The 22,090-nt window shown below is 55.6% G+C and overlaps 2 protein-coding genes across 6 annotated transcripts in view; one reads left to right on the forward strand and one right to left on the reverse strand.

Moving 5' to 3' along the window:
* Positions 1-15,200, reverse strand: part of LOC126950333 (eukaryotic translation initiation factor 4H) — a 170,520-nt gene extending 155,320 nt beyond the window's left edge. For 4 of the 5 annotated variants that reach the window (XM_050783650.1, XM_050783653.1, XM_050783652.1 and 1 more), the window contains exons 1-7: positions 14,762-15,183; positions 7,739-7,789; positions 6,879-6,908; positions 5,398-5,430; positions 1,872-1,907; positions 437-529; positions 83-160 (exon numbers count right to left, since the gene is read on the reverse strand). In XM_050783650.1, coding sequence (XP_050639607.1) covers positions 83-160; positions 437-529; positions 1,872-1,907; positions 5,398-5,430; positions 6,879-6,908; positions 7,739-7,789; positions 14,762-14,843 — 403 coding nt within the window. In that variant the 5' untranslated portion in view covers positions 14,844-15,183. Of the gene's footprint in view, positions 1-82; positions 161-436; positions 530-1,871; positions 1,908-5,397; positions 5,431-6,878; positions 6,909-7,738; positions 7,790-14,761 lie in introns of all 5 variants that reach the window. The other variant, XM_050783656.1, reaches the window with a different exon arrangement.
* Positions 1-22,090, forward strand: part of ABHD11 (abhydrolase domain containing 11) — a 997,569-nt gene that overhangs the window by 679,972 nt on the left and 295,507 nt on the right. The window lies entirely within an intron of this gene.

A 22,090-nucleotide genomic window follows, 5' to 3' on the forward strand; every position in this document is an offset into this window, starting at 1 on the left:
TGGTACAGAAGGGGCCACATCAGAGTTGGCTCCACCCAGGCCTGCAAGCTTGACCCAGGGAGTTCGGGGACAGCCATCGTACCTGTAGACACTCCTAAGCCACCAACACCGCCAACACCACCAATGCCACCAACTCCTGGGACACCACCAAGCCCAGCGCCTGCAGAGCCAGGATAGCTGAGGCATTGCACAAGGAACAGTGGGGAGGCAGAAGGGCCCGGGGCTGCATGCTGAGGGCCTGGCATTGAGGTCTGGCCCCGTTACTAACTCACCTGCAGACTGGGCACAGCTAGCTGCCTCCCTGAGCCCCAGTAGATTGCAGCTAACAATCCCACCCACCCAGTTCCCAGGTCTGAGTTGAGGGGGTTCTTTGCAAAGCGGAGGGGCCCCATGGCAGCCAGAGGGCTTGTGGCATGCCCCAAAGAGCACCACTCACCAGCCTTGGCAGCTTTGTAAGCTGCAGCAGCATCAGCCACTCCGCCAGGCACCAGAGCCCCCGGAAAGGCACCTGCAGGGAAGGCGCCGAGCCCTGCGGAGGGGAGGATGGGGTGAGGTCCTGAGCTACCACACCCATGAAGACTCCTACACTGGCCCTGCCTGGCCGTGCCCCACTCAGGAAGCAGATTGGAGGCTCTTCTGCTGTCTGCCAGACATCAATGCCTGCAGGACATCTATGTGAGCACTGCTCACCAGTACTGGATTTTTTTTTTTTTTTAAAGACAAGGTCTCACTCTGTCACCCAGGCTGGAGTGCAGTGGTGCGATCTCGGCTCACTGCAGCCTCAACCTCCCAGGCTCAAGCAATCCTCCCACCTCAGCCTTCTGAGTAGGTGGGACTACAGGTGCATGCCACTGTGCCTGGCAATTTTTTTTTTTTTGGTATTTTTTGTAGTGACAGGATTTCACCATCTTGTCCAGGCTGGTCTCGAACTCCCGGGCTCAAGCCATCTGCCCGTCTCAGCCTCCCAAAGTGCTAGGATTACAGGTGTGAGCCACTGTGCCTAAGCACCATAACTAGATTCTGTGCTGGGGTTAGCGTGTCGGACAGCTCTGACAAAACTGTATGGCTCTTTTTTTTTTTTTTCCCTTTAGCGATGGGGTCTTGTGGCCGGGCACGGTGGCTTGAGACTGTAATCCCAGCACTTTGGGAGGCCAAGGTGAGTGGATCACTTGAGGCCAGAAGTTCGAGACCAGCCTGGCTAACACGGGGAAACCCTGTCTCTACTAAGAATACAAAAATTAGCCGAGCGTGGTGGTGCACGCCTGTAATCCCAGCTATTTGGGAGGCTGAGACACAAGAATCACTTGAACCTGAGGCGGAGGTTGTGGTGAGCTGAGATCGAGACAGTGCACTCCAGCCTGGGTGACAGAGTGGGACTCTGTCTCAACAACAACAACAACAACAACAACAACAAAAGAGATGAAGTCTTTCTCTGTCACCCAGGCTGGAGTGCAGTGACATGATCATAGTTCTCTGAAGCCTTAGCCTCCTGGGCTCCAGTGATCCTCTCACCTCAGCCTTCCTGAAAACTGCATGGATCTTTTGGGGTCAAATTTCCCCACCCACCTCCTCTAGAATGCCTTCCTGAACCCCTGCTGAGTTAAGTGACTCCCCTGGGCTTCCTTGGTCCGTGGGGCTTCCTCCATGCAGCCTTCACTACTATGTTATAAAGGAACCCAGGTACTCAGCTGCCATTTCCTCATGTCCTGGGCAGCTGCTTGGGGCAGGTGGTATCAGCATCAGTCCCCATCAGTGCCCAGGACGGAACCTGGCCTGTACCCTTGTTCCATGACTGTGCTCCATACCAGCCCTGGGTTGAGCTCAGGGTCTGGTCCCCACAAAGGGCATCTTGTTTGGGTGTCAGTACTCACCTGCCCCAAGGCCAGTGCCCGCAAGCCCTCCAGGACCTGTGGATAGGAAAACAGAGACAGGTGTATAGGCAGCATTCCGAGGCCCAGAGTGGGAAGGGTCTCATGGAGTTAGGGCAGTGCTGTGATCAGCCACTCAGGTCCCTGGGCTGGTCCCTAAGCCTGTGATGCTCAGGGTCGATCCTGATAAAATAGCATTCACCAGTAGTTTAGTGAGCGACTACTATGCGCAATGCAGGTGTCACTGCACCGATCCCTAACAAGCCTGGGCCAGCCCTGTGCTTCTCCTAGAAGTCCTGCTGGCTAACAGGATTCAGCAGGGCTTTCGGCAAGGGCTGGGACAGAGCAGAGTCCGTGAGCGAGACCTCACCCAGGCCAGTGAGATCTGTCTTCTGCTTCCTTGCAGATATCTCTTGACTCAATCCCCTCCCCTTCACCTACATTGGGGAACTCCTGTGTCCCCACTACCCATCTGTCCTTCCATCCAGCCTGCCCTGCAGCCCAGGAGCCTCCTTGCTAAGATGTTTATGAGACATCAAGTGGGTCCCTCTGGCTGTCTCCTCCCCACATCTGGGCCCAATCGCTTCGTCTCCCGCGCCGGGAGACATTCCTTTGCCTTGGCCAGGACCAATGGGCCATCAGGTCGGAGTTCACAACCGTGCCAGGTTTGTTTCTAATTATGTGACGATCTCTCCTACAAGTGCCAGTCCTGAGCCCCAGGGGCGAGTCCTCTCCGGGGATGGATCCCAAACATGGAACCCGCTGTACCCTGGATAGGTCCCCCTTGGCTTTCCCTGGGTGTGGTCTCTGTTACTAACCACTCCTCGTCCCTCATTTCCTACTAGTGGGACCTGGACCCCTCTGAAACTCAGCCAGCCTCATGTAAGAAGCGTCTCTGCCTCTGGGCGGGAGCGCCTGGTAATCAGGCAGAAGTCACTTCCCAGCACTCGGGCCCTGCCCCACCAGCTCTGGCAGTTGCTTCTCTCAAGCCAGGCCTGTTTCCTGAGCTCTGAGAGGGCAAGGGACACGCTCAGACCTGTCCACAGAGAGACTGACAGTGGAAGCTGAGGACTGCACAGGAAGTGAGAAGAGGCTGGGACTGCAGTGGGGGACAGGTGGCTTCTCTGGAGCCATCTTCCTTTTTCCCATGATCCCAGCCTGAACGTCCTGTCCTGTGGCCTGACCACTTCTGCCTCTGCCTGCTCTCCTTCCTTTGCACTCACCTGCCCCAAATGCCCCAAGGATTCCAGCACCCGGAAAGGAGGAGAAAGTGGGGAGGGGCTGACCACAGCTGGGAGTTCAGGGACCTGGCCAGCCCCATCCTCCTTTCTTTCTGGAATCAGAGAGTTCTAGATTCAGACCCTGCTGCTGCTACCCAGCCTCCATGAGCACAAGCAGGTTAATTTGCCTCTCCGATCAGGCTCAGTTTTCACTATCTACAAAATGGCCATTATATCTACAAAATGGCCATTCTGGGACCAGTGAGTATGTGCGCAGAAAGCACCTAGTGTGTGCAACCTACCCAGGGCGCACAGTGGGTGCTCCCAGGTCCTTCTTGTCCTTGCCCGTGACCCTCTCAGTGGGCGACTGGCCTCTGGCTAGTGTTCAGGGCGTGGGGCGTGCAGACTCCCAGCTGCCCGGTCCCCCACTGAGAGCTGAGGCAGGGCGGGGCCAGCTTGGACCCGTGGTGGCGCCCACGTGGAAAAGCAGCTGCCAGGCCACCCACCCTCTGTCACCAAGGGATTAATTGTTCCCAGGCATGACACGCGCTGCCTGTGCCCCATTCCATTCTGCCTGGGCAGGCCCGGACGTCCAGGCAGCCCGGATGTGGGGGCTTCCCTGGGGGTGCCATGGGGGCTCTGCCAACCCTTTTGTAGCCCTGAGTCTTTGGGGAGGTCATGGAATCCAGCCCCTTGCCTGGAAATAGCGCCCTTTTTATCAGAAGGAGATGCTCTGACTTTCCTTTGGACTGACTCCTTCACCCTGAGCTGGAAGTTCTTTCAGAAGTCTAACCTAAATCTTTCATTAACAAAAGCTTCACTTTCGCAACTACACATCCTGGAACTCCACAGGGAGCTGTCTGTCTTTCCTCCGGTGTTTAACCACAACCTGCTCTGTGTCTTTTGCTGCTAGTGGGATCAGTGAATGTACCTTCCAGCTTTGCAGGCACAACCTCCTCAATGTGGGTCTTCCAGGCCAAGCACAGACCTACCTCCGCACCTCTGTGCCACTATCATCTCCCCTGTCCTCTCTCCACCATCAAAGACCCTGCTAAGAACTCTCACCCACTCCAGGAGGACAGGGTATAGGTGCTGGCAGGGATAAGTGGCAAGCCCCCAGGGTCTCCTGGCCTTGCAGAGCCCTGTAGACCCCAGGCACCCACTCTCCCGCCTCTCCTGGCCCCAGCCTCGGTGTTTCACAACCCAGATGGACTTTCAGCGCAGGGGAATCTGGGTCTTGAAGATTCATTTGCACTTGGATTATCAACGATCAGGATTTCATAAGAGCTCTTGGACATCTAAACTGTGTCCTGGAGACTTGGGCTTCTGAGCCAGGGCAACACAGCTCAGAGTGTGGGGCGGCCAAAGTCACATGTGGAGCGTCTCATGCCGAGGGGCCATCAATCTGGAGAGAGACGCTGTTTCCTCCACCTGCTCCTTATCCGCCAGTATTTCCCGGAGGGACCTGCCCCGCCCTCCTTCCTGGGGGTGCATTCCCCAGAGCTGAGAGTGGACCCTCGTGGCAGATCCCAATCCCTTGGGTGAGGCCAGGATAGATCCGGCCACACCTTCTTACTGGAAAACTCCATGGTCTGGACACAGCTGGAAGGGGCCTGAGATTAGGAGGGGAGCTTATCCGGGACCAGGGTTGTGCTCAGCTTGGGCTTGGGGTCAGGGCTTGGCCTGAGGCCAGGATTGGGGGTCCTGTGGGACCAGGGTCAGCAGGGCCAGCAGGGTCAGGGTTCAGCCTGGGGTTAGGCTCAGGACTTGGACTGGGGTTAAGCTTCAGCTTGAGACCGGTGCTCTGTCTGGAGTCAGGAGAAGGGCTCAGAATGGCATCAAGGTCAGGGCGATCTGGGGTCAAGGGCTAGGGGATCACTCAGCGGAAGTCTGGGGCTGAGGATCTGGGGCTGAGTTCCCAAGGGTCATGTAAGGCTTGGAGGCCACTGGAACTGGAGCAATCCCTGACGTTGCCTCTAGTGCAGAGGCTCTGAGACAGCCTCTCCTTTGCAGAGAGGAGTTTCTGGACAGCTGGGTACACACACAAGCACGTGTAGGGTAGATGCTAGACGCCCTCACACAGGGAAGACGTGGAGCTGCTTGCAGCCTCCTGTTCCTGGAAGCCCCGGGACCTGGCCCAGGCCTACGCATCCTTGGGAGGCTAATCGGTGTCCACACCTCCCTCCTTCCTCCTGCCCGTTGGCTTCCTTGTCCTGTTCTCGGCTTCCTTGTCTCTTTCCCAGTTGGGTAGGTTCCTCCCTCCCCAGCCCCCTCGCTCTCTCTCAGTGCTCGGAGGCCTTGGGTCTTACCTGGCTTGAGAGGTTTGCCTCCAGGCCCCAGCGCTGCAGACGGAAGAGAAGATAGTGAACGGGGGTGCCCAGCTCATCCATCTACTACTTATCCAACCCCCGTCCCAGGGAAAGTGTGGGCAGTGTGGAATCTCACGCCCCAGGTCCTCCCCTTCAGACACGGAGCCCCTGGGAATCTAGCTCTACTTCTAACTCATGGTTTATACTCTTTGAGCCCCAGAGTCTCAGCCTCAAAATGGGATGATGGGCCGGGCGCGGTGGCTCATGCCTGTAATCCCAGCACTTTGGGAGGCTGAGGCAGGCGGATCATCTGAGGTCAGGAGTTTGAGACCAGCCTGGCCAACATGGTGAAACCCTGCTCTACTAAAAATATAAAAATTAGCCGGGCGTGGTGGCATGTGCCTGTAATCCCAGCTACTCAGGAGGCTGAGGCAGGAGAATCACCTGAACCTGGGAGGTGGAGGTTGCAGTGAGCCAAGATCGCTCCACTGCACTCCAGCCTGGGTGACAAGAGCAAGACTTTGTCTCAAAACAAAAAAAAGGATGATGGTGCCTGTTCAGCTGGCTTGGCAGGGAGGGTTTTGAGGATCAAAAGAAATAGGAAGGGGCTGGGCAAGGTGGTTCACGCCTATAAACCCAGCACTTTGAGAGGCCGAGGCAGGCAGATTGCTTGAGGTTGGGAGTTTGAGACCAGCCTGGCCAACATGATGAAACCCTGTATCGGCAGGGCGCGGTGGCTCACGCCTGTAATCCCAGAACTTTGGGAGGCCGAGGAGGGTGGATCACGAGGTCAGGAGATCGATACCATCCTGGCTAACACGGTGAAACCCCATCTCTACTAAAAAAGACAAAAAGTTAGCCGGGCGTGGTGGCGGGCACCTGTAGTCCCTGCTACTTGGGAGGCTGGGGCAGGAGAATGGTATGAACCCAGGAGGCGGAGCTTGCAGTGAGCCGAGATCGCGCCACTACACTCCAGCCTGGGCGACAGAGTGAGACTCCGTCTCAAAAGAAAAAAAAAAAAAAAAGAAACCCTGTCTCTAGAAAAAATACAAAAATAAGCTGGGCGTGGTGGCACACGCCTGTAGTCCTGGCTAATTGGGAGGCTGAGGGAAGAGAATCACTTGAACCTGGGAGGCAGAGGCTGCAGTGAGCTTAGATCATGCCACTGCACTCCAGCCTGGGTGACAGAATGAGACTCTGTCCCTCCCCAGGCCCTACCCTCCTCCAGAAAAAAAAAAAAAAAAAAAAAAAAAAAAGAAAGGAAGGTAGAGAGCACCAGGGATAAAGTCTAGGGCAGGCACTGGGAAGGCCAATGGGTTCTGGTTCTCAAGGAAGCCTCTTCCCCCCGCCTGGACGCTGTCTGTGAAATGAGGGAGTCCTCGATGCTTGGGTCTCCTACGGTTATCAGGTCTGAGGATGCGTGTGGCTCGGGTGAAACCCAGGCCCCTTCAGTGAGGAACAAGTGTGGTTTCTGAGCTCACCTCCTCCTCCAAGGCCTCCGAGACCAGCCCCTGTTGGGGGAGAGAGAGAGAGAGAGAGCGCATCAGTATCTGCTCTCTCTGCCAGGCAAGCCGGCTGCCACCCCCAGCTATGGGTGAATCCACCCCTGCCTAACACGGGACCTTGGGCAAGCCCTGTCCTCAGTTTTCTCTTCTGCCTGGCCAGCAGTCCAGTACCAGTTTGTATCTGGGGGAGTGCTGGTGTCTCTCCCCACTTCCATGTCACTTCTGCACACTCAAATACTTTTTAAGTATTGAAAGTATTACTTTCGATTTTTCTTTTCTTTTTTTTCTTTTCCTTTTTAGAGACAGGGTTTTACTCTGTCACCCAGACTTCAGTGCAGTGGTGCAATCATAGCTTACCACAGCCTTGAACTCCTAGGCTCAAGTGATCCTCCTGCCTCAGCCTCCCCAGTAGCTAGGACTACAGGCATGCACCACCATGCCCAGCTAATTCTTTTTTTTTAATTTCTATACTGCATTTTCATTTTTCTCAACATAGAACATGGCTAAAATTTTTAATTTTCGTGTGTGTGTGTGTGTGTGTGTGTGTAGAGAGGGGGATCTCCCTATGTTGTTCAGGCTGGTCTCAAACTCCTGGCCTCAAGCAGTCTCCTTTCTCTGCCTCCCAGAGTGTTGAGATTACAGGCGTGAGCCACCATGTCCAGCCTGTATGCTCTTAATAGCTGTAAATCAGTGTCTTGTTAATTGCATTTTAATTGGGCATGACTTCCGGTAGGTGTGTCAATGTTCCTACCTTCTGTAGTGTCAAAGTGTGCATCTATTACGGACATCATCATCATCTGCATGACTTGGGTGTGTGGAAGTTTCATGTACATTACCTGGATAATAGACTCCTCCAGGAACTCCACCAGGAATGGCCCCAGGGACTCCTGGAAGGAAACAGGTAGAGTCAGTCCTCCAGGAGCCAGAACTATTAGGTTGGTGCAAAAGTAACTGTGGTTTTTGCCATTACTTTCAATGGCAAAACCCAGAATTACATGGAAACAAGAATGATGCTGATGGCAATAATGACATTGCTTGTCTCCAGAGCAATTTACAAAGTGTATACTTTGTGTTTACAAAGTGTGTTCTCATTCTTGCTCTTTGAAATCGGCCTGTGAAGTTGGAAGGGCAGGGCTTACTGTCATCATTTTGTTTTGTTTGAGACAGACAGTCTCGGCCTGTTACCCAGGCTGGAGAGCGTGGCGGGATCTCAGCGCACTGCAACCTCCGCCTCCCCGGTTCAAGTGATTCTCCTGCCTCAGCCTCCTGAGTAGCTGGGATTACAGATGCATGCCACCACGCACAGCTAATTTCTGTATTTTTAGTAGAGATAGGGTTTCACTATGTTGGGCAGGCTGGTTTTGAACCCCTGACCTCAAGTGATCTGCCTGCCTCGGCCTCCCAAAGTGCTGGGATTACAGGTGTGAGCCACAACTCCCAGAGACTATCATTTTAACAGACGTGAAATCAGGTTCAGAGAGGTTAAGGGACATGCCTGGGGCCACACAGCTGGAAAGAGACGGAGCCTGGATTCGAGCTCAGGCCAGTCCTTTATTTTCGAGACAGAGTCTTGCTGTGTCGCCCAGGCTGGAGTGCAGTGGCACGATCTCGGCTCACTGCAACTTCCTCCTCCCAGGTTCAAGCGATTCTCCTGCCTCAGCCTCCCAAGTAGCTGGGACTATAGGCATGCACCCCCATGCCTGGCTAATTCATTTTTTTGTAAAGACAAGGTGTCAGTATGTTGCCCAGGCTGGTCTGGAACTCCTGGGCTCAAGTGATCCTCCTGCCTTGGCCTCCCAAAGTGCTGGGATGACAGGCCCCTGTGCCCTGCTGCCAGTCCTTGGAGTATGATGGTTCTTGCTGTGTTACCTGGTTCTCCCTGGAGTCAGGGAGAGGGCCTGGGGTGGAAAACACTGGGTCTGAGCACCTCTCACCAGGCAGCCCACTCTCTTCCTGAGCTGAGCTGCCGGGTAGAGGCCAGAGCTTTGGGAAGGGCAGGCCGGGCTGCTACAGCAAGCATTAAGGAGGTGCAGCTGCCAGCACAAATGCAGCCATTCCCACACTGATAGGACGGCGTGAGGTCAGCGTCCTCAGCCACTGGGCAGCCGAGCTTGGGTGGGGCTCTGGCCGTCTGACACGGGCTGTCTTAGGAGGCGCCGGGGCCGCAGGGGGACGCCATGAATGAGCACAGTGAATAGTTTCCTAAGGAAAAGCAAATTCACCGGCCAGGCAGGATCACGAGTTCAGTCCCCATGGACCAGTGAAGCTCTCACTGGGGAACGCTGTGATGCTGGATCCAGACCCTGCCTGAGCCATCACCATGGCAACAGACGGGGTCCCAAACCGGGGCCTTGGCTCCACCTCAGAAGGCCCCCCTCTGAGCTTGACAAGCCACCTTGCCAAAGCCCCAGCCCAGCCCTCCCTCACTGCTTTTTCTGAAAGGAGCTGAGAGCCCCGTGGGGCATGGGCGTGGCTGGGGGATGGTGTCTCTGCAATGTGTTCACGGAGGCCTTGCGGCCAGACGTCTGGCCTCCAAGGCCTGGCGACGCTGCACAGCTGGGCTTGCTGGCCCCAGGGCCCTGTCAGCCTCAGCTGCAGCCCAGCAGGGTCAGGGCTGTGGAGCTGTCACAGCCGCCTGTGCCAAGACCCCGGCGCCACCCCTTCTCAGGGCTTGTGGCTCCTCAGGCACTGCAATCCAGGCCTGAAGTGTGCGAGTAATCTGGTCAGAACCTCAAGGCTTGGAGTGGTGGCCCCAGGGGGGCTGGGCCTGCTGGGAAGGAGCACTTGGGTCCTGTCATCCGTTGCCAGCACACACATGGCCCGCCTCGGGCCTCTGATGCCTTCCCTGGCTCCGGCCTCCAGCTCTTAACAGTCTCTTATGTGTCTTTCTCTGCCTTGGCCTCTCTCCTTCCTCCTCTTTCTCCCCCTCTCCCTCCTTCTTCATGTCCCTCTCTCCCTTCCTCTCTACTCTCCGGCTCCAGAGCAGACTGCAGGGAACAGTGTGGTGGAGGTGGGGGGAAGAGCAAAGCGCTCAGAACAGACCCCTCTGGCTTCTAATTCTGGCTTCGCTGCTTCTTACCATCTGTGTGACCTTGGGCAAGTCACTCAACCTCTCTGAACATCGGTTTCCTTTTCTCCGACACGGGGCAGATAATCACTTGGTTGCTGCAAGGTTGCAAGGTTGCTGCAAATTGTAAAAGGGTTCAAGTAACAGGCTATATCCTCTTCTGGAGCTGGCACACAGGAATTGCTCAAAAATAAAAAGACAGTGGCCCTTACGTTTCATTTTCTTCCCATTTCACTGCACAGTCCGTTGTCCAGGGCCAGGTATACAGTAGTTACTTAATACATGATGGGTGAATTAAGGAGAGGGGAGGCAGGGAGGTTGTCTGTGAATCCGGCTCTAACCTGTTTCATCCCCGTCTGCCCTGGGAGTCCTCCTGCCTTGGGCTTGTTGAGCCCCCGCACCTGGCTGAACCCTGACTTCCTTTCTCCTGGGGTTCTGCCCTCCTGCACCCCAGGCACTTTCTGGGGGGAAAGACTTAGCTTCCCCTCCCCCAGATCTCCTCTGTCCCCACTGTCCACCCCCACCATTCAGATCCTGATGATGGTGGCGTTTGCCAAACTTCACGCCTGAACCGCGATAGCCTGGGGAGCCCGAGGTTTTAATCCCCATTTTGCAATGAGGGAATGGAGAAAGTTTAGGGGCTGCGAAGGATCCCTGCCTCTCTGCAAGTGAGAGGGGTGAGAATAAAATTAGACAGCAGCTGGAACTTGGACAGGGCTTTGAAAAGGTAACAGCCGCTTCCCCAGGCCCCTCAGGGCATCCTCACTTCTCCCTCCACTCCTTGGCACAAGCCGTTTCTCCTGCCAGGAATGTCCTTGCCTCCGTCCAAGCCCTACCCCTGCACCAGGGCTGAGCTCAGACTCTCCTGCCTGCCTTTCCCGAGCCCACGGCTCTCCCTGACTGTGTTGCTCAGCTGGCCCTAAGCAGTTGGCCTGGAGAACACTTGTCTTGTTTTATGTGGTTTTGGCATGTTTCACTGACTAGCCCAGGGTGGAACTTGTCTCTTGCATCTTAGAATCACGATCCTAGACTCTCAGGGATCATAACAGTCTTCTGGCCTGGGCTGGACCTCCTTCCGCAAACATCCTTCGTGTTCTGCTTGCATACCTCCCATGACAGGAAAATCACCACCTCCAGATACTGTCAGCACTGACTGCAGACAGGACTTCCTCCGACTGAGAGTCTGCTCTTCTGTCTCTTCGGTTCTGCCTGCCAGAGCCTGTAGTCTGGGACTTACCCCTCATCCACGGACAGCTCCTCCAACATTTACCTCTCTTTCTTATTTATTTATTTTTAAATGTTCATTTATTTTGTTTTTTTAATAGAGATAGAGGCCTCCCTATGTTGCCCAGCTGGTCTCAAACTCCTGGGCTCAAGTAATCTGCCCACGTGGGCCTCCCAAAGTGCTGGGATCACAGACATGAGTCACTGCACCTGGTCCCATTTACCTTTCTCCTTAGGTCTAACTCAAATGTCACTTCTGCCGGGAAGCCTTCCTGGATTTCCCAAGGCTCCTTCTGGCCACCCCCAACCCAGTCCTGTCTGCTTCTTTCATCATTGCACCTCTATTTACACATTAGCTGCCTCTCCACTAGACAAAACATGGTGTAAGTAGCGAGAGGGAGTATTAAACCTTAGCAATGTGCACTAATTACAAGGATCCATGAGCCCAAATTAGCAGACTCTGAATAAGATAATAGATTATTTTTAAAATGTCCATTCCCACGGTCCTTTTATTTGATGCATTTTTTTCCCCAGATATTACATTGCTGGAACCTCTCATTGGCTCTAGGAGATACTTCAGGCAGGGCTGTTTCTCTCCATTTTGCAGCCAGGGAAACGGAGAACCAGCGAGCTGAAGTGCCTAGTCTGGGACCCCTAGCTGACCCCAAGTCACACGTAGGGCCATTTGCCCGGGCCCTGGGCTCCAGGTTCAAAGAGTTGGAAGCAGCCTGTTTGGGAGCGAGCCTGGGGCCAGCCGGCCTTGGCAGGGGGCTTTGCCAAACCAAAGTCCAGGGGACTGACTTGGGGAGCAGATAAGACCACACCAAGCTGTTTGTTGTTTGCATGCAGAAGGCTGCCAAGGGTTTTCAAAAACAAGCTGTCCTCCACTGGGTGACTGTGTCCCCTCCCACACAGGGCACATTTGCCCTCATGCCAGGGCCTCAGCAGACACATAGAGCAGAATCAACCTCTAAACCAGTGCTTCTTGGCTCTGGCGACCCATCGTCACCTGGGGAGCTTGAAAAGTCTGTGTCCAGGTCCCTCCCCAACCAAAGCAAGCAGGGATTTTTGGGTGGGAAGTCTAATAGATAGCCAGGTTGAAAACCCCTGTTCCTGCTTAAGGACGGGAAAAAAATAATTTAAAAAATATTTAAAAAGAGGCAGTGGTTCATGCCTGTAATCCAAGCACTTTGGGAGGCCGAGGTGGGAGGATCACTTGAGCCCAGGAATTCAGACCAGCTTGGACAACACAGCGAGACCCTGTCTCAGTTTAAAAAAATAAAAAAAGTAAAAAAGAAAAATAAAAAAGAAAAATAAAAGAAAAGGAAACCTCTGTTCCAAACCATCTTCAGTTTGGAAATCAGGAAAAACAAAAACAAAAACAAAAACCAAATCCCTGATACTATTTCTGGGGGATGGGAAAGAATTATCCCTGGGTTAATTTCTCATGGTCACTTTTGAAACAGCCTGGGGGCTGGGCAGCTTGTCCCCTCCTCCTGCTCCCCCACTCCCGCAACAGGGTTCCTTCCTTGGAGCCGCTGAACTTGCGTAAGTGACACCCTCCTCCTTGAGGGAGAAGCCAGGCTCCCCCAGGACAGCCAGGTGAGTGGCAGTGAGCGTGTGACCGAGCGCCTCACTCCTCGTGTTGGCTCACCGACCTCTGCAGACTTCAGTAGCACTTCTGTGCAAAACCCCACAAGAGCTCATCAGTTCACACACCCCTTATTTGGACCTAGCAAGTCCAGCCACCTGGGACAGAGCTGAGATTGATCTCTGCAAAGTGCGAGGCCAGCTGGGCGTTTAGCAGTGTCACTGAGGACACAAGGAGAGAGCTGATTCTGCCTAGGTCACGGCCGCTTTAAAGGACTCAGCCCCAAGCCTTCCCCTCCCCAAATGTTGCCTGCTAGCTCACTCCTAACCCTCTTGCCCTTTGACCTGGGGCAGAGAGTTGGCTGATACTGACCCCCAGGGATTACCTTAGCCTGCCGGAGCCTCAGTTTCCTTGTTTGTCAAGTGATGATAATAATTTCTAATTCTCAAGCTTCCTTGATGATGAACTGCCACCCTATAGGGGGTGGCCCCATCTGGGAAGGAGGGTGGCTGGGTGTTTGGGGGCTACACCTGGGGAGAAGGCTGAGATGGACCCGGGGTTGCCACTTTCAGGCCCTGGCTCGTTGCCCCTGCTGGGCCCCGCCTGTGGGTACCCACGTCCCTTGGCCCTGTCCAGGTCCAGCAGCGGACACTGCACGGGAAGCTGTTCAATCTCACGGAAACAGCTGCAGCTCCTGCCCCGGCCCCTGACTCCGCCCTGTGGCCCTCCTGCCCCCCACTCGATGCCTGGTTCTCATGGCAAGGAGGACTCCCAAGGAAACCAGACCCCACCCAGGCACCCCTACCAAATGCCCTCCTTTTTCCCATGCCAGGGGAGCATCTTCAGTGCTCCCCCGTTGGCCGCGACACAGCAGCCCCACAGGGGGCACCCTCAAACCCCATAACCAACTGTGCCTGGGTTGGGGCACATAGCAGATGGCCCAGCAGTGCCCCAGGATCCACTCCAGCCTGTGTCACAGCCACCCTGCCTCTGCCAGGAGACAGACACCTTCTCCAGCCCGCCTTTCCACGCTTGCATGCCACATCGCTCACACATTCACACACACGGATGCACACACTCCATAACACACACAGTGACAGTCCACACCAGTACCACACCTGGATGCCAGATCGCCCGTGTCTACATGTGTACATGTCTGTCAGGTGGCAGACTTTTGCACATACTAAGGAGCGGCTCCATATACCTCCTCCAAATATACGCATACCCCTGTCTAAGGATGAACCTGTGAGCAGACATATGTACCTTTCCAGAAATCCCTTCCCCTGTTCAGTGACACAGCCGGGCATCTGCACACGTGCACACCTGTGCATGCACATATACATATATGAGCACACAGCACGCTCGTTCCTGCACACACATACACACACACACATACACACACACACAAATGCATACCAGGAGTCCCCGCCCGCCTCAGCAGGGAGAACACAGCAGCAGCTTCCCAACCTGCAAACCCATCCTAAGCGGAGCCCTGGCCTTCCTCACGGGGGGATCCCGACTTCCCAGGGATCAAGGAACCTGCTGAGGTCACACAGCTCACTGCGGTTGAGCTGGCATCAGCCCAGGTTCCCTGTCCCCAGGGCTGGTGTGCACCCCAGCTGTGTTCACAGGTGTGCAGACTGCGATGTCTCCAGACCCAGGGGTTCCTGCTGGGCCCTCCCCCAGGATGCTCTGATCCCCCTACGGGGCGGGCACCCGGGCATCTGAGTAGGGGCCCCCTCAGCCTCGCAGGGCAGCAAAGCTGGATGCCGGGTTGGGACTATTCTGAGGGTGTCTGTTTGACAGGTTCCTCCTGGGCACACGGCTGGCTCCTGGGAGGGGCAGTTCCAAGGACCCAGTGGCTGAGGGGCTCCCACCTGGGACCCCTTGGAGTTCCCAGGGATGAAGGTCTCCCCCTTGTGCGCCCAGTCACCTGGCCCAAAGGGCCCGCTGCGGACAGGGGCGAGGGGCCCTTACCTCCAGGCCGAGAGGGGTGGAGGATGGACAGCAGGAGCAGGAGGACTCCGGGCCGCGGGGCCGCCGCCGTCAGACCCGCCATCTCGGGGAGAAATGCCCCAGCCCGCTCTCCGCACCTCGTTTTATCCCCCAAGCCTAATTGCTGCCTCGTCGGCTGCGAGGGAAGGAGGGAGGGAGAGAGGGCGGGCGGGAGGGCGGGAGAGGGGGGAGGCCTGGGGGAGGGGGCCGCGGGGAGGGGACAATTACGAAAGGCCCAGCTCACAAGCCTCCCAGGCCCGGGCTGCTGGACTGCGAGCTTTTTTCCTTGACACACACACGCACACACATGCACACAAGCGCACACTCACACACACACACTTTCCCCCATCTCTTTCCCGCTTTCCCTCTGCGACTGTTCTTTCGCTGCTGGCCCTGTTCCCGCCAGAAAGAGCGAGGGGGGCCTCTGCCAGGACAGCCCTCGGGAGAGGAAGCAGGAGGGAGGGACTGGCGGCCAGGCCAAAAATCCCAGCCCCAGCCAAGGCCCGAGTGGCCAGGCCCCCGCCCCTCCGGCTGGGCCCCGGGCCCAGTGTGGGGACACGGGCCAGCTGTCCCGCGCCTCAGCCCCCACCCCGGCCCTCCAGACTCCCCAACACCCCCAGGCCTGGCTAGAGACAGGTTCTGCCCACAGCTGGGGAGGGGAGCTATTGGGCAGCTCTGGGGACTCAGGGGGTGCTATGTCTGTAGAGGTCGGGGGGCTGCAGGTTGAATGGTCTGGAAGGTAGGATCGGGTTGGTATGGCTCTGGGAGGGATCTGGGGGGAGGTAGGGGACCCTGGACAGGGCTGCATTCTGCAGGGGCCAAGATCTCAGCTTCTCACCTGAAGCTGGGGAGGAGGTGTTGGGCGGGTCTGGGGTGGATGCCTGCAGAGGCCAGGGGGCTAGAGGCAGGGGAATGGCCTGGGAATTAATGCCATGTTGGTGCTGTCTCCAGGGGCATCTGGGGCACATGGAGGATCCCGACACGCAGGGTTCTCTTCTGCATGGGTCAAGCTCACAGCCCTATACCCAGCCCCAAGCAGGTCTCAGGGTCTGGCAAAAATCAGCCTGGATCCCCAGGTGCTCTGTGGGGGAACAGGGAGGTGGGAGCCCCGGCAGACTGAGAGGCAGCCCAGCTTCCCATTATCACTGGGCCACCTCCCATCCCCACGCTGCGCGCAGCTAGCGCCCAGACCAGCCTGGGAGCTTCTGGACTGCTGTTCTCCCGGTCCCCTCTGGGAAGGCTGGCGTTCCTCTGCTGGCCAGGAGGGGGCAGCCTGCACTGAAACAGCTGGGACCACATTCCTGGAGAACTCTGCATTTCTGCCCCCAGGACTGAGCTGGATGGGGACCCTGGGGAATTTTTGGGTTTGGAGTGTGGGATGGAACAGGGGAGGGTCATGTCCCCCAGCCCTCACTTCCCACTACTGCTAGTGGAGAAGAAATGTGAGACCTAGAGAATAGGAGAGGGAAACTTGTCCCTTGTCCTAGGTCACAGCCGGTCAGAGGAACAGCATGGAAGCCACATGCCCTGTGGGCTTTTCTCTCCACCACGATGGCTCCAAGGGATGAGTTAAAGGCCCCTTGTGCAGGCAGGAGCACTGTGGCAGTCTGGGGCGCCAGCAGGGGTGGCCCGGCGTGGAAAGGTCAAATGCAGGCCTTGGTCAAAGGCAGGCATTGGTGGACCTAAAAGTAAATTTCTGGCTCTAGCCTTTCTGGTGGGATAATCTCTCCGCAGAGCGTCAGTTTCCTCATCTGTCTACAGGTGATCAGTATTCCTAGCTAAGAGATTATCGCAAAAACAAATACAACACGGTCCTGCTTTTCTGCTAGATCAAAAATGCTCTGTGTTCAGCTGGTACCAGGACTGGTGTCAATACCACGATTGCCATCACTTGCTCGGCAAGCGTTCTGCTTCTAGGACAGCTATTAGGCTTCGGTCTATACGGGGCCACCCCGGGACCCTGGACAAACCCTTCCCTTTCCCTGGGTCTTTGGAGGGAGCAGCTCTGGAATTTTGGAAGGTAGGGGCGTGCCCGGAGAATTGTGAATGATCTTGAAGATGTGCACACACAGCCAGTGTACAGCTCTTACTTATGGTATGTGTTTATTTGGGGGTACTTTGAGGGTAAGCTGATGGAGATTATGCTGGGGTGAAAGTCCCCCCCAAGCCACTCTTTGTGGGTAGGGGTAGGGGCTGCTCAGGGACAGGGTCTGAAGCCCGATGCCTGGGATGTGCCTACTGCAGGGGAGGGGAAGTCAGTGCTGTATCTGCGTGCCTTCCGCTTCCTGGGAAGGAGGAAGGCAGGGGGTACTGTGGGGAGCTGGACCCCTCTCCTCTCGAGGCAGTGACGTGGGCAGGAACCAGCTTTCAGACTTGCAAACCGCAGTCTGCACAGAGTCTTTATTAATTCCAGGACGGGGAAGGAGTCCGGAGCCAGGGGGAGAGAGCTTGCAGTGGGGGGGGGATCCAGGAGGGGTGAGGAGGGGCACTCGCAGGAATAGACTTGAGGTGGCTGGAACAGACCTCTCCCCCGAGGCCTGGGGCCCTGTGTCCTGCCCCCAGCCTGTGTGCCGCTCCTGCTTAGCAGCCTCTGCTCGCTGCAGGAGCTCCACGAACATACACGCAACGCCGTGTAGTCTGATGCATGCAATACATAAAGTAAGGACTGGAGATGACAGTCATCGGCCACCATTCATTCATCCATTCATTCATTCATTCATTTACTTGTCCATTCAAGACCCATCAGTGCTCAACTGCTTAATATCACCTCCTTGCCTACCTGTATGACTAAATAAGGTCATACATGCGGAATTGCCCACAGAGGGCTACCGGGTGCACCTGGCTGCCTGGTGATCGCTGATCTTGCAGTTATCGTTGACAAGCCTTGCCCACTTGTTGCCTGGCTCAGCGCTAGCAAGGGGCAACCAGATGAGTCACCCACAGGCCATCTCTGTCTTCCAGCTCCTGTGGGTGCACCCATTTTGGAAGGACAGAGTTCCCAGTCTCTGGATGGCTCTGTGAACGTCATTGCTTTGCTCAGACACCCTCAGTCGCTATCCAGACAAAGTTCAGATTTCTTTTTTCTTTTGTTTTTTGAGACGGAGTCTTGCTCTGTCGCCCAGGCTAGAGTGCAGTGGCGCGATCTCAGCTTACTGCAATCTCCGCCTTCCGGGCTCAAGGGATTCTCCTGCCTCAGCCTCTCAAGTAGCTGGGATTACAGGCACCCACCACCACGCCCAGCTAATTTTTGTATTTTTAGTAGAGATGGGATTTCACCATGTTGGCCAGGCTGGTCTCAAACTCCTGACCTCAGGTGGTCCACCTGCCTTGGCCTCCCAACATGCTGGGATTACAGGTGTGAGTCACCACGTCCATCCCCTCCTATGATCTTAAATTTACTAGTAGCCATATGAAATAAAAGAAAACATAAGTAAAACTATTCTTAGTAATATATTTAACACAACATATCTAAAGTATAATCCTTTTCAACATGTAATCAAAATAAAAAATATTGAGATATTTTGCATTATTTTTTGCACCAGGTCTTAAAACTGGTGTGTATTTTGCATTGAGGGTGCGTCTCAGTTTGGACTTGTCACATTTCAAGTGCTCCATTAGCCACACGTGGCCAGCAGCTGCCACGGGGACAGTGCTGGTTTAGACCATAAGAGGACTGGTGAGATGAGCCCGCCTTAGTTCTTTTTTGGTTGTTTGTTTTGTTTTTTGAGAGAGAGTCCTTCTCTGTTGCCCAGGCTGGAGTGCAGTGGCGTGATCTTGGCTCACTGCAACCTCCGGCCCCCCAGGTTCAAGCAATTCTCCTGCCTCAGCCTCCTGTGTAGCTGGGATGACAGGCATGTGCCACCACGCCTGGCTAATTTTTGTATTTTTAGTAGAGACGGGGTTTCTCCGTTTTAGCCAGGCTGATCTTGAACTCCTGACCTCAGGTAATCCTCCCGCCTCGACTTCCCAAAAATGCTGGGATTACAGGCGTGAGCCACCGTGCCCAGCCAGAGCTAGCCTTAGTTCTGATGCACTTGGAGGGGAATCTGGATCCTGCTATGCAGAGGTTCAAAGTGAGACGAGGCTTGAGGACAGGGCAGAGGGACAGAAGGACAGAGAAGGAGGGATGTCCTTGGAGGCTGGCAAGGGGCACCCGTGACAAGCAGCCCCAAAGGAGAGGCCCTGCCTTCGTGCTGGTGACCGAGCCAGAGAGGGCGGCTACCTATTGTGGGGTGCCCGGCAGCATCGGCCCAGAGCCAGCACCTCAGCTGGAAAATGAAAGCGACTTCTGAAGCTCCTCTCTTTCCAGAGGCCACCAGGGACCCCTCAGACGGACGGCCAGGAAAGAAAGGGGTCTGGCGCGGGCACAGGTGTCACAGGTAAAGGGGCTACAGCTGAAAATAGATTGAATGCCCGTGGGTCTGGGCCATTTGCTGGGTGTGCCTTCATCACACAGAGTCAGCCCAAAAGAAGGACAGGCTGTGCTTCGAGGGGTGCGTTGGACGTTGTGGGACGGAGGCTGAAATTCTGGAATGCGGTGCTTCTGCAACCCCCCAGGCTGGGACTGGGTTCGGAAGGGTCGGCAGTCATTGTTGTGGTTGTGATGGGGACTGATATTGATTAGGGTATGAGTTTGGCCAGATTATCTAATAATAACGACGTATAGTGGCATCGACAGGAATTAACCCCTAGAATCCCTGGTTTCGTCCTATGAAGACAGCGATCTTCATAACCATTTAAGAGTACAAACGTATCTGTAAGAATTTGGTATACAGCAAGTGCTTAAATATGGGAGGGGGGTCCATGACACCATTTCAGGCCACTGATCATGGCTGGGTGGAGAGGCAGGCATAAGAGGAAACCCCATCCTTGTGAGTTCTGCCCCCCGCAACCTCCAGGCCATGCCTTGTTTCCTCTTAGCCCGGGTGTTTGCGTGTCTGAGTCATTTGTCAGTCTGGATCTTTGGCCAGTGTGAGCCGGGGGTGGGGAGGTGGGTGTCCCGGACGGGCTGTTCTGCCCTGTGCTGTTCCTACAGTGCCTGACGGGCTGTCTGTTGCCATCTGGAGGGAAACATTGTGAGTCGGCCCAGCTCTGTGCACCCTCTTCCCATGGGACCCGGGATGGAGGAGTCCAGAGCACGCCTCTCGTTTGCTTGACACTTGACCGTTTACAAAGCACACTTCCATTTTCCACTGGGGATATTATTATCCCGGTTAACAAGCAGAAGGGTTAGGAGCCCTGTCTATGAACTCGGCACTACCCGAAAGAGCATCTTGGTGTCTGCCTTAGATCTGTTTAATTTAAGCCAATGTCACACAGGTGGGTGGCAGTGAATTCCATCCCAGTTGCTGGATCTGTCTTCCCCCACTTCCACCCCCCACCAAAATCCAGCTATCTTAGAGCCTGGAGATAGTAGGGGCCCTGACTCCCTGACCCCCTTGTTGGAACCTGTGTGCTCCTGTGCACCCCAAGACTGTGCTGGAGTCTGAGGCTGGGAAGCTCGGGGCTGGACCACCTCCAGAGGTGCTTCCAAGGTAGTGGCCTGCAGGACATTCTGTCATATCCGGGCTGGCAGGAGATGCTCCCAATCTAAGATACTCACTCTCATCTCAAAGATGACTTCCGGCGGCTTTTTCTTGCAACTTGGGGCTTTGCTTGGGAAGTGGCAAGAGGGGAGGGTTACAGGGTGGATAAGCACAGATATTCATGACTCAATCAACTATCCTGCCACACAGGTGAGGAAACAGATCCTTGAGGAAACGCGTGACCGGCGCAAGGTCACCCGAAAGCGCTGTGACCCGGCGCTCAAGCCTCTAGAGTATGTCCCTCCCCCAGCCACACTGCTCTAGGGTAGAGCGATGATCTCCGCCGCAAGTTCGGCTCAGCACCTAGAAAGCAAAGCCTTCTCTTCCCTGGGCTGGGCACGTCGTGGGACCCAGGGCTGAGCTGCCTGCTCCCCTGAGCTGGCTCTAGGAACCGGTGGGCAGAGCTGCTGCAGCTCTCACCCCACCCCGAGCGCCCTCCCTGGAGCCCTTATCTCCCTGGCCTCCTGTAGCCCTCCGTGCTCAGGAGCCTTTCCAAGTGCCTGAGCCCGGGGGAGCTCTCTTCCTCCTGGTTTTGCCCGTCTCCATCCCCACACCACGTTCGGCTGCTCCCCGCCCTGGGCAGAGCCCTCCACCCATGCCCGGAACCCTCAGCTGGCCTGATCCCTGTGGCGCCAGGCGGGTCCCGCAGGGCGGGCAGGGCAGCTGCCAGGATGCTGGGTGGGAGGCAGGTGAGGCTGGGCCAGGGGCTCCCGCTGGGCCTGGGGTGATCTGCTCCCTTGTTCATTCTGTTCTCCACATTCCTGAGTGGCCTGCTCAGGTTTGGGGAGGGGCGACAGGCATAGAGGACACCAGCACCTGCAGTCCTGGGAACGGAGGGTCAGAGCCTCCAGGAGGGGAGGCAATCAGGAAGGCTTCCTGGAGGAGTCGGTGCTGGAGCTAAATCCTGTTCCTGTCTCTCAAAGGGAGTTGCTTGTTGCTTTCCGGTGGTGTACGCAAAAGCAGGAAGGCCGAAGGCAGCCCTGACCAGGCACCCAGCCTTTGTCCTCCTGCCCACCCACACGGCTGCCTGCAGGGAGCTTCTGAGAGCACAGACCCCACGTGTCCCCGCCCTGCTTAAAGCCCACCAGTAACAGACTCTCAGAGGACGCTGGTCCTTCCTACTCGGCCCAGGCCACCTCAGAACTCCTATGAAGGACTTTCACTCAATCAGCACCTTTCAAATTTCAGGTCGTGACCCATTAGTGGGGCTTGAAATCACTTTAGTGGGCCAGGAATGACATTTTCATTTATTTATTTATTTATCCATTTTTTTATTTAGAGACAGGGTTTCACCCTGTCACCCAGACTCAGCTCACTGCAACCTCTGCCTCCCGGGTTCAAGCGACTCTCCCACCTCAGCCTTCCGAGTGACCGGGATTATAGGCAGGAACCACTGTGCCCAGCTTAGTTTTGTATTTTTTGGTAGAGACAGGGTTTTACCATGTTGCTCAAGCTGGTCTCGAACTCCTGGCCTCAAGCGATCCTCCCATCTCGGCCACCCAAAGTGCTGGGATTACAGGCATGAGCCACCGCGCCCTGCCAGGAACAGGATTTTCAGATGGGGTGGAATGTCATGAACAGAATGGAGTTAAATAGAATAGAAAAGAACAGAATAGACTAAATGCAAGTGATCAAATTCAACATTATCTCTCGCGCTTTTTCTTTTTTCCTTCTTTCTTTTATCTTTTGAGACAGGGTCTTGCTCTGTTATCCAGGCTGGAGTGCA

Source organism: Macaca thibetana, chromosome 3, assembly GCF_024542745.1.
Source record: "Macaca thibetana thibetana isolate TM-01 chromosome 3, ASM2454274v1, whole genome shotgun sequence".
In the NCBI taxonomy this organism is placed as follows: domain Eukaryota; kingdom Metazoa; phylum Chordata; class Mammalia; order Primates; family Cercopithecidae; genus Macaca; species Macaca thibetana.